General features: G+C 38.3%; 1 protein-coding gene across 1 annotated transcript in view; it reads right to left on the minus strand.

Annotated features, from left to right (window-relative positions):
- Positions 1-469: 469 nt before the first annotated feature.
- Positions 470-12,584, minus strand: part of SULT4A1 (sulfotransferase family 4A member 1) — a 31,771-nt gene continuing 19,656 nt past the window's right edge. Inside the window, exons 5-7 of the mRNA XM_026067827.1 lie at positions 9,412-9,506; positions 7,756-7,894; positions 470-3,125 (exon numbers count right to left, since the gene is read on the minus strand). Coding sequence (XP_025923612.1) covers positions 3,013-3,125; positions 7,756-7,894; positions 9,412-9,506 — 347 coding nt within the window. The 3' untranslated portion in view covers positions 470-3,012. The remainder of the gene's footprint in view (positions 3,126-7,755; positions 7,895-9,411; positions 9,507-12,584) is intronic.

Below are 12,584 nucleotides of genomic sequence, written 5' to 3' on the forward strand. Positions count from 1 at the left end.
CCCTGGTGAGGCCACAYCTGGAGTACTGCGTCCAGTTCTGGGCTCCCCAGCACAAGAGGGATGTGGCACTACTGGAGCAAGTCCAGCGAAGGGCTACAAAGATGATTAGGGGACTGGAGCATCTCTCTTATGAGGAAAGGCTGAGAGAGCTGGGCCTGTTTAGCTTGGAGAAGAGAAGGCTGAGAGGAGATCTTATCAACGTGTACAAGTATCTGAAGGGAGGGTGTCAAGAGGATGGGACCAGACTCTTTTCAGTGGTGCTGAGCGACAGGACGCGAGGCAATGGGCACAAACTGAAACACAGACACTTCCATCTGAACAGGAGGAAAAACTTTTTCACTGTGAGGGTGACAGAGCACTGGAACAGGTTGCCCAGAGACGTGGTGGAGTCTCCTTCTCTGGAGATATTCAAAACRCGCCTGGATGCAATCCTGTGCAGTGTGCTCTAGGTGACCCTGCTTGAGCAGGGGGGTTGGACTAGATGATCTCCAGAGGTCCCTTCCAACCTCAGCAATTCTGTGATTCTATGTGTATACACCTGGCTGTTAAAAACATGGCTTTTCGGATCCCAATGGCTTTGGGGACAAGGGGTTTGTTTTCTTTTGCAACACAGGAGGTAAGCTGTGCCTAGTAATGGGAGTAGCRTTCACTGGTGTCTTTAGAAATACAAGAAGCCTTTTAGGCAGCTGGAAAGGATGTATTGCTCATGTTCTCAGGATTTAGCGAGACAGCAGAGTTTTGGTGATAATGAAATTTTCCTCTAACTCTAGTAGGAACTGTTGGAAGATTTTGCCTTCCTCTGTAGCAAGACACTGGAGACATCCTTTCTCTCTCCTCTTCTTGTTGCTCATTGTAGTTTGTGGGTTTTGATCTCCTATATGCTACAGACAAGGATTCATCAGCATGAAATGGCCTAAGAGGTATAAGATAATATTCTGTAAAATCTTGAATGGATTGAATAGTGCCTGTCCATCATCTACATAAGGGAAAAAAAGGGACATCAAAATACACTGTCTGGTGGCAGGATCTAAACAAACAAAAACCCCACTTTTTATACAGTGTGTATTTAGATGAGGAACTCATTGCCATGGGATGCTGTCAATACCAGCAGGAAGAGGGGGGAGAAAAAACCCTGTGAAGGGCTATTAAACACAAAGATACAAAATCCCATAGCTACAGCTTCTGGGTGGGAGACTATACTCCGGCATTATCACTATAGGTTTGCTCTCTATTATACTCTTGCCTAGTCATTCTTTACGAGCTATTATCAGAGACAGATCACTGGGTCAGATGGATCGTTGGGTTGATCTGACAACCATCATTCTTTGGCCCTTCTGTTTTAAGTTAGGAGGTGTGTGCAGAGGAGAGGCTCAGTGGCTTGTAGGAAGCCTACGTGGTTTGTATAAGAGGTCTATGAAATGAGCAAACCACAATGCATGGAACACATCTTTTATTCAATAAGCAAGCAAGCACAGAAGTATAACGTGTAGTGCTTAATATTCATACAGTACTAAAAATATAAAAATAGAAATAAAATTTCACTGAAAGCATTTTCACTCACAAATATACAAGGAAAAGTGCTGTCAAGCCACATCATGCTACACCACTTGCCAGTTGCTGAACTGACAGTTTGTTTCCCAACATAACTAAAACACTAAATATATGCTAGTCCTTCCTCACGGCTTTTAGTGCAACAGAATAGCAGACTAGCAAAAATGGGCCTCCTGCAGCTGAGAACCTAAAAAACATAGATGTCATTAAGTAAAGGAACAATGATAAAATAATTCTGGAGAATTTTATTGTGATAGTAGCCTGTTTCAGGCTGTTTGTGCAACTGTCATAGAACATAATAAAGGTACAGAAATAAACTTGAATCTTGATAATAATCCAGACTGTTCATGGCTAATAATTCTTGAGACTGTATTCTGCATGAATATTTGTGCAATACTCCCATCTGGTGGCATATTTTTAAACTCTTCTCCTTCAGTGCTGCTGTTTTCTCTGCCTGCTTACACTGGAACATGCATCCATCTTCCASGTAGGTGTGATGGGATCCAATAGTACAAACAGTGAACCGTGCTGAGTGCCCTTAACTTTCAGGATTTTGGTAGAACTAGAGGATACCCAGCACCTTGCCTTCTCTTACTGTACCCATTGGGTGAAGTTCAGATCTACACAGGAAACTGATATGGGTCAGAGACACTGTATTTGCGAAGAGAGACATCTGCACTAGATGCCTCGCATTTAAGTTGCATTTTAAGGGCATGGACTAGCCTTGAAAGACTCCTGTTTGCTGACCTTTTGCATGGAGTTGAACTTTACCCACCACAAAAACAGCTGCATGCTGTTATCCATGAAAGCATGGGTGGGTTTTGGACTGGAGTGACAATCACAGCTATATTTCATAACAAGGCCTGACTTGCAGAGTATGGCAGTACACAGAACCCACTCTTAAGTCATACAGATAAAGGAGTGCAGAACTTAATGGGAACCCCACTTTGATCAGTTACTATTTTGGAATGGGATTTATTTGTACTTGATATACCAGCTATAAAAATAAATGTGACAATTAACCCCTGAGATCATTCTAGCATACAGTTTTGACCTGTTACTTGTTTCCCTCTGAAATAATTTTTATTTGGTTTATGGACATTTATTTAGGTTTTAGTGAAAAGCTTCTATAAAACACATAAATAATCAATGTGGGGCTGAAAAGGTGTACATTCTAGTTGCATATATGATACATACCTTATACGCATATAATACATTCCATAACAGCTGAGTATTCTAGTATTGTCTAGGAAGTTCTTGCATGTGGACAAAAGATTAAAATACTAAAAGATAAACAGCTGTGTAGGATCAAAGATAATTGCATTTGCTATGGTTTACTTAGATTGTTCTCCTTTCTTTAAATCTTGTTACACATAATAGCTACAGTAGTTTGTCCAGCAAGTAATAAATGAATGCATAAAGCACTTCTAGCTATATTTGGATTTCATATGCATGCATTTTTTATAAATAAAAATCAAATGTGAGGTCACATTTTCCCATCTTCTGTTTATAAACTAAATCAAATTTCTCGTTCATTGAAACAGTGAAGATGTCTTTCCATAGCCCAACTCGGCCTGAAACACAGAGAAGGAACACAGGTTAGACAGCTGACATGACAGGACACCAAATTTCTAGTCTAACTGTGCAGGGTACCAAGTATCATCTGTGAGATGCTAGTAAGCCTTAACTTTCATTGAAATTTAATGAGACCTGAGGCTGATTTAGTATCTTCCCCAATTCACCCTGCTACAACCCTTGTGAAGTCTTAAAATAGGTACCATACGCCTTACCATCTGCATGGGATGATTATTATATAGGAAGAATTTAGAATTTTGTGAGATTGTGCTCTATAGCCTTAATCAGCAATAATAAATACAGATTTTGTTTTGGATATTAATTTAATTGGGGATTTCTGATTTCCATGCAAATTATGGTTGTTTAATAATGCCATCAACAGGTATACATTTCAAGATTAATATACCTTCAGCATACACTGGTTGGAGACACATCCAAAAGGAATGTCAGATATTGAGTATTAAACTGATTACTGAATTTTGATTATTGATATAAAATATTGATCATTAATTTCTATTATATTATGTTTAAAGGTGAATATAAGAAGTTCAACAGATGAATTTAAGGTTCTCAAAATGGAGAAAAGCAATTTGTCAAGTATGAGTGAGTGCCTAGATTACATATACAGAAAACGTCCATGATGTACCCAGTTTGTGCCATATAAATTTTAATTTCGTGCACAAGGAATAGGAAGATTTTGGAGGCTGCACTATGGACACTGAACACGTTTTCATGTATGGAAAATTTTTATGTTCTACTGAACCCAACTAATAATATTGCCTGACAGCGCTGAAGTCACTAGTCAAATGCTGCAGCCTTCTTCACCACTGTTTCACTACAGTTTAAATTTATTTAACCTAACCAAAGTCAGCCAGGGTTACTTGCTGGTGAATCAGCCCCGTGGAGTAACCAGACTGAGAGGCCCAATTCTCTTCTCATTTATATTGAGTATAAATAAAGATAAAATCCAGGCTTGTGCAACTGGAATAAATGAAAGGAGAATTGGGACCATGCTACTACAGAGTTTAATCATAACAGCAAGAACAAAACTACATGCAGGGAGCTTAATTATGCATTTGATGCATATGAAGAATACCCATTTAATTTAATTACCATTGCTTTTGTGCAGCAAGTCTATAATTGAGTTCAAGGACAAAACTGTCTGAAATCTCCACAAATTACACATTAACACGATGAAGTAGTATGTGTGGCAAGGGTCGTTTTATGAAATCAGGACTCTCCTAGAACTCCTGAAGATATGATAGTGTCCACCATGTATTCAAGATCCAAAGATCAAAAGAACTTGACACTGACTGAAAAGGTGTGATTTAAAGTTTTTGTCAAATTTCTCCTGTATCCAACAGACCTTTAAGAAAATTCTTGCAATCATAAACATCTGATACTGATTTCAGTTTTGCTCTGGCAACTATATTAGCATAAAGTATAGCATGAAACATAAAAACCTGTATTTCCCTTGCAGTAATGATAAAACATTTTCTTCCCTTGCTTGGAAAAGATAAGCATGTTTTTTCTGAATCTCCCTAACAATACCTAAGGACAGATGACAAGTTTTATAAAGGACATAAGCAGTGGAGTATTTGTAACATTTTTTTACCATACGGATTGATAACTTGTCAAAAAGTCACCCACCTGGTTTATGATTTGAATCATGCAACTGTGTAAATTATGATGTGATATGAGTCAAATATAAGTAACATATCTAATCATTGTTCTGCTTTCACAGCAGCTCAGGATTATCTTCAGAGTAAATATGCTAAAAGAAAAAAAAATGAAGAACTAAAATAAAGCAAAATAATAAAGTAGATGCAACTAATGACAAATTAAAATATTTGAAACAAATTACAGCCATCATGTTATTGCCACAGTTCTCTGTCGCATAAATGAACAGAAGAGGAAAAAAGCATCTGTTAATGAAGCTGCATTCTGAAGTAACAAAATATTGTAAAAGCCAGAGACAGTGAACAAAAGAAATTCAAAATAAGGATTTTTTTWAAAAAAAGCATACCATGAACAAATGACAAAATGTTAAATTAACTGCGGTAGCTCCCCTCCTTCTCTAATACAAACTGGAGTCTTCTCTTTGGAAAGATTTCTAGAAGATAGTAAAAAGAGGCCCTTGATCCTTGACTGGGGGTCTGCTACAGAATGGTGCATGCAGCAAAAGTGGGCATCACCCTGTTTATCTGGATGGACATGAACTGGCCAGTAGAAACAGTAGTTCCCCCTTCTGCCCTGTGGAAGGTCCCATCAGCAGCTCTGCTCTTTTCTTGGGTTTCTCTGGTATGACAATCTCACCTTTCTTTTGCAACCGCCTTTCTGATTTTCACTGAGCAAGAAGGCAGGATGGTGGCTGTGCATAGCATGCAGCTGTGCTACTGCTCCACAGATCTCAGAATCATAAAGTTTAGGAACAAACTTTGGTTTTGGTGCAACTTCATCCAAGTGAACTGAGGAAAATGTAGCTCTGTTGTTTGTACAATCTTGCACTTATTTTAGTAAGTGCAAAATCTAGCACACTTCATCCAAGCCCTCAGGATATCTTACCAGACTCATTATTTGGAGATCTTGTCTTAACAGCAGAGAACTGAGTTGATAATTAGAGTTAGGAACCTGCAGTAAAATCCTACTGAAAATGAGATGGTCTGTTGTCTTCACACACATTATGTTACATGTCGAATTTTACTTTGAAAAACTAGGGGGAGGGAAGGATGGGAATTTAAAGCAAGATATTTAATAGCAGAAGAACACAGCATGTTTGGCAATGAAGACTTTACCAGAAATTATAGGAAATATATTTGGTCTTTCAATGAAACTGCAAAGTCATTGTCTTCACTGGAATTTTACCTCAAGCCAGTAAACTTGAGGCATTTATTTCAAGAACTCATCATTTACCATAGCATAAGTGAACTGGGGCAAGAAGAGGTGCCACATCACTGTTATGACAGAAAATGGCCCATAGGAGTCTGGTTTCCAGCTCTTACTCTAAGAACTAGAGTGTACAGCCCCCTCCTAGAATGTATTAAGAACATTTCCATATTAGGTTTGCACAGTCACAAGTAACAACAAGGAGGTCTGAACAATGGCTCTTTGTAAAGACTGACCTTCTGAAAAGTTTATGCCAAGGTACAAACAATACAAGTTACCCAGGTCAGTTACTCTGATGATAATCTGGGCAAAGGAAGAGAAAATTGGCATAAGGCTCTGCCAAAAAAGATGTAACAGTAGTAATGAATACCAGTGAACCTGCTTTCATGGGAAAAAGATCTTCTCAAACAAACCTGATTAAATGTTGATAAGATTACAGTCTGACTGATTAAAGGTGAATGCAAAGACACAATAGACTTTCCTAAGGCACTTGATTTTAGTGGGGTTTTTTAAATAGAATTATATAATCCCAATAAAATGGATATTAAATGAATAAACAACTGGCTAACTCAAAATTAGTAATCAAGAAGGTCTGATGATATTTGTTATTTTTATCGGGGATCTGAAAATAATTATAAAATTATAGCTGATAAAATTTGCAGATAACAAGAAGAATGGCTGAGAGGTTGTGTGGAAAAGGCTCCCACACAGAAGCCTAAGAACAAAATATTCAGACCATGCTCCCATAGTAAGGGATAATAACCTGTAAATCAGTTTCTCTGAAAAGGCTTTTGTGGTCATGATAAACACAAGCTTCATATATGATGCTGTAGCAAAAATTGCTGACATGGAAGGGCAAACAAAGCAAGGTGGGGGGGGGGGAGAAAATTCCAGTTCTGAAGTCATTTTATGTCTGGATAAGGTATTTGTGAGGCTGACACGAATTCTCCATCTAGCTCTTATGCCTTCATTTTTAAAAAGAGCTGTTAAGTGCTGTAAAGCAGCCTACAGAAGATAATTTGAGGGACGCTTACTGAGTTCATTCTGTTAGGCTTATCAGAAAGAAGACTGAGAAAGGATAGGTTTTCTTGCCATTTTCAAAGGACAGATGTTTCAGCCCATCAAAAGGCCCTTTAGTTTCCTAGAGAAAGGCCTTACAAGAATAAACAGCTAGAAGCCAAACCTGGACAAATTCAAGCTAGAAATATGGTACATGGTTCAAACAACTGAAGTAGGCAATGAAAAGAAAAAGCTCATATGGAAAACTGCAGGTTCTTGTCATCTGATGCCTTCAAATTAGTATTATCTGCTATTCTAGAAAGTCTGATATAATGAAACACACAAGCTCAGCCCAGGATGAACTGTATGAATTCTGTGGGCTTTGACATGCAAAAGGTCCGAAGGAGCCAAGCGTCTTCTCAGCCTGAATAGCTGAAGTAAGCCAAATCAGTTCAATCAGTTGAAGTAAGCCAAAGACATCTCCTCTTCTTTTACAAGGCAGGTTTGGGTGGCGTTGAATTATGCACCATTGATCTTGAATATTTCCATTCTTTTCTAGTCACTTCTACTTAACTTTATCTCAAAACAAACAAGCCACTAACATTCTATTGCACTAACAGTTTCCTCCCATCATTTATACAGCAGTGTTTTGCCAACATCTTAACACATCCTGGAGGTTACTAGTCTGTCAGCTGCCTCCAGCAACTTCCACAATAAGAGTTATACTGTGGGTTTTAAACATACCCCTGCCAACGGGAAGTGCTTCTGCATTACAGCACTGATCAATGAGTTGATGGCAGTGTTCCACCATGGACTCCAACTGTGCTTTGTCGTAAGAAACTCCTAAGAACCTCACCAGTTGCTCAACCATTGTTGCTAGATCCTGTAAGAGAATGTTTAAAAATGAGTTTATTTTACAATATTTTAAATGAATTTATTTTTTAAATGACATTAATTTTAAAATGAGTTGCATTCTGCTGAAGATGAAAAATACAAATGCCTAAGTTGCAGAAACATCAGTATCTGAAATTTTTACCACCTTTCAAATTTGCTGAAAACAAACCCACACCTTCCAACTTATTCAGGGAAGGCAGACAGATGGGTGGAGAGCAAGCTTGCTTCTTCAGATATTAGAGAACGGGGAACTGCAAAGTAATTGTGATGCTTCCCATTTCAGACAACATCTCACCCTTAAGAGATCACTTTGGAATACCAGCATATTTGGGGGGGCAAATAGGAATTATTTGCATTTTGGTCTGGGTAAAAYACATGACTACAAATGTTAGAACAGCTCCTCCTTCACTGTCAGCTTCTGGAAATGTGTTCATGTAGATTGAAAGGAAAAGATGAGGTGAATGGGGTCTCTGAGAATGAGCAGTCATTAATTTATGTATCCAGAACCCTGAAGAGGGTCCCTCAGAAATATATGAATAAGACTCTTCTGGGATGGCAAGAAAAAAATGTCAATGTTTAATAGGAAGAAGAAAGGTACTGTGATGCTCTCAACTTTCAGCAGCATCCTTCAGTGGACAGTTAAGAATATTTTATTATTCAGAATGACGGCTTTGAAATCATTGCTACAAAACTTTTAAAATTATTCCTGATATGTTACACCCTCTTTTAGAATCCTACTCTATCAGAAATACAATAAAAATAAATTCAAATTATAATTTGCCCGTCTTTACTGAGTTCAAATTCAAATTATAATTTACCCAGCTTATTGAGTTCTATCCTGGTTTTGCCTTTCTGCAGGTTTAGACATAGGAGCTGGGTTTTTCCTACATTTGCATTAGTTTGCCAACTGTTAGTCAAATCTGCATTTTGAATATTATCATTAATTCTCAAAAGTATATTATTGCAATGGGAAATGGAAATCTACATAGTTTACATAGTATTTTCAATAAATTTCTGATTCACAATAAAGTGGATTTATTAGCCAATATACTATAAGAATTATGTTCACCTTATGCCAAATTCTCATCCCTAATTGCTTTCAAGATTGGTTCACAGACACCCAGATAATCAGAATAAATGCCAAATATGTAAGACAAAACACTTATGAGAAATATTTTTTTTTTCATTGGTATAGCACACAGAGTAAGAGATTTCTTTTAAGTGAATGCCCAAGGCTGAGTGTAGCAAGTGCTCAGCAGTTACGCATCTCTCCCTTCTGTGCCAGTAGTTAAGTGCCTCTGGAATGCAGGCAGATTCCTGAGYACATTACTGGGTTTTCAAAAGTGCTGGAAGTCCATGGAAGCTACTGGATGCCTGTGCTTTACAAATGAGATCAAACATTGGGGAGCACAAATATGGACACAAGAACCAAATTTTTGACTTCATATATTTTAAATGCTATGATGCTGAAGTAAACAAAATATCTCTTTGCTAAATCTAACCTACCTTGTGCATATCTTCATACTTGAGGAAAAGTACATTGGCATCCATATGATGTTCCCAGAATTCTTGGACATGTTCAAACCACGAACCATATCCTACTACAGATACAGAAGATATTATGATTTACATGAGGACTATGAAAACTTGTTATTAATCCCTCTTCAGAAAGGAACAAAGGAGAAAAATAAATTAATTGAAGTGGTTTATAGTCCAAGGTGAACTGTGTTTGGTTTTCCCCATTGCCATGCATAGCAAGGAACTTTGTTGAAAAACAGTAAAGTTTCTATCAATTTGGAATATTCAGAAGAACTAAAGATATTCAACTGAAAAAAGCACCATACTTCACGGTGGACCTCTTTGGAGCTCAGTATTAATAATGCCTCACTATTGAACAGAAGTTGAGTCAACATAAAAATTGCAAAGATATCCTTGCAGAAGCCAAATCATCAGTGACTCCAACCTGTGCGAATTCCTGCAATTAACATATACTGCAGCCTCCTTCACCTAGAAGCTAGATACAGCATTAGTGGACAGCTGGATAGAGCATCCTCTATGATGGGCAATGAGTTGCTAACAACCATTGTCCTTTCTTATTTAGACAAGTATTGAGGAAACAGACCTATAAATATGCTTTGCTGTTGTTTCTAGAAAACTAAAGATCTACTGGCAGAATATTCTATTTATCATTACATCTTTGCCCCCTCTAAAATCTAGGTCTATTCTCTTCTATTGCTATTTTTTGAACACATCCATGCAGCTAGAAACATTCCTGTAGATACGCCAGAACATGGTTTCAGTTATACTGTTATCAATTATCTCAGTTACGGTACAGATACAGTACTATACAGTAGTATCTCTAGTATAAGTACAGTAAATCTGGGCTACAACCAGATATCCATGGTGGGTGTTGACTGCCCCTGCAACCATAGGGTGATGTGATGGGGCACTCCCCATGTATTACAAGTTGTGAGCAGGCCCAAGGTGCAGGGTTGCCAGTGATGAAAAGCTTATGCCTCCTATCTGCTGTGCACCACCAGCAGCTTTGACCTCAGTTCCCCACATCTGCTGTGTGGGGTTTGGGACTTAAAGATAAGCGGAGGTGCTGCCTGGGGAGGACCTGTGCCCCTAGCACTGTGGAAGCAGTGGTTACTGGAAGTCCTAACACTACCCTTATAACTTTTCCTCCTTTATTTTCCACTTGTCTGATAAAGTCAACATTTGCCCTGATTTCAATCAATTTGTGTGGGTCTAGCACAGGTCAGCACTGTTTTTTATAATTTAAGGAATATCTTTTGCTGTCAGTATTACCAGAAAGACAACCCAAGGTGAAATACATTCTGAATGTTCATTTGTTATCAGTGATGAGTTGCCTCAAAGTATTTCAGATAATCAAAGCAGGAGCTAAGCAAGTATGGCAAACAGTTTTTCACATTCTTCCTCAATATGTTTTGCCACCAAATAATATTTTTTCAGCAAAGCAGCTAACAAAAATGTTAAAGTGTTAATTTTTTTAATTTTGTATTTTGAAGCCACCTTTTTCCCTGGAAAAAGACTGTTTTATTTTGGTAAATGGCACACTCTCATTACACAAAGAGGTCAGTTTTCATAGGAAAAGTCATATTTTGTAGGTCATTTTTAAGTCAGCTGACTCGTTTTCAATTTTTATCAAGGTATGTGAAAAACTCCATTTTTGTTTTTTCTGTTCCATATGCTCCTAAAGAAAATCATGGAAGAAGCTTCACACTGGTCAAGCAAAAAAAAATGTTCCCAGCTGCTCTTAATGGTAGAGGGCAAGAATCCATAGAAGATTGCATTAGCAGAGTTTACTTACATTTTACTTGAGAAACTCCCTTAAGCTTTAGAGGATAATGCCAAAGAATTAGCATATTCAAGACTAATCCCCTGCCCATCCAACTGTATACTTTCAAACAACAGAGCTAACATGCAATGAATTTGTTTCAAGATGACCAGGTTTGAGGAGGGATAAAGAGAGTGGGATTGTGTCATTTGGGCTCAGTGCTTCTCCCTCCAGCACTACTTTGACTTCTTAAGCAGGTTTTCTGCTCCTTGCATTGCTTCCATGAGATGCAAATGTTTAGCTAAATGATAAATTTATTGCATTATAAAACACTCCATTTGTACAATTATGGACACACAGAACATGCTGTAATGTTTTATTGACTCTGGGAGGTTGTGATAAATCAGCTACCTGCTACAAGATGAAGATATCAATAACTCATGGTACACTTACATGAGGGAGGAAAGAACCTTCCTCCCAACTTAGAAGGCCTTCTAATGTGTCTTTCTTGTCTCTACTCTTGAAGTCCCTGCTTTGGGGCTTCGGACAAGTTTCCCATTCTCAGGGAATGCAACAGAAAGAGCTGATGGTGGGCTGGAAAGGAGGGAGAGCATTTACCCTTTCTGCACACACTTGCAGAAGAAAATAGCAAGGGTTTGTAAAGACTGTTAATTAACCACCACTGGCTGGCTTTTACTTTTTTTTTTCCCCTTCAGTATTACACAGTTCCTTTAGCATCAGTTTCTCCAAATTCCAGGTTGAAGGAAAGTTTGCTGCACAGGATCTAGAGGAGATCCTGGTCTCAGAGCAGAGAACAAGGCTTCTGGTGAATTCTTAGTATCACATTAAGGTATCATAGAGAAGATTTTTTAGAGAAACAGAAGGCAGTAAAAAAACTGGTAATAAACTTTTTCTCTTGCTGGCTAGAAAGTATGGCAATCCATTGGCAAAAGGCTGGGTGAGCAGCTGATGAGTTGTTGTAATGCAAGTTGTTGTACTCTCACTATAATGGTGTATTTTCAGAAGGCTACAGTCTACAAGTTTGCCCAACTGCCTACTCACAGGGGCTGACAGCAACTTACTGATGCAGTCCAGATCAGTCTCATGTGAGCTAGAGATTTTTGTGCATTAACGAGTATCTTGCTAGGGACAAATCTTGAGTTTTAGGATGAAATAAAAACATTAAAAGACTTGCCACACAAAATGCCCTGAGGAACGGAATGACTCCAGGGAAGTGGCTAAGCACAATGAGCTCTCATGGAAATCAACAGGTTCTGACAACACTCAGTACTTTCCACACGGTACCTGGTATCTTGCAAACTGAACTTTGAAAGTAGACCAGAGTTTTTCTTGAATGAAGTGGAACACCACTGAGCCC

The sequence above is a fragment of the Apteryx rowi genome, unplaced genomic scaffold (assembly GCF_003343035.1).
Source record: "Apteryx rowi isolate R43461 unplaced genomic scaffold, aptRow1 scaffold_263, whole genome shotgun sequence".
NCBI lineage: Eukaryota > Metazoa > Chordata > Aves > Apterygiformes > Apterygidae > Apteryx > Apteryx rowi.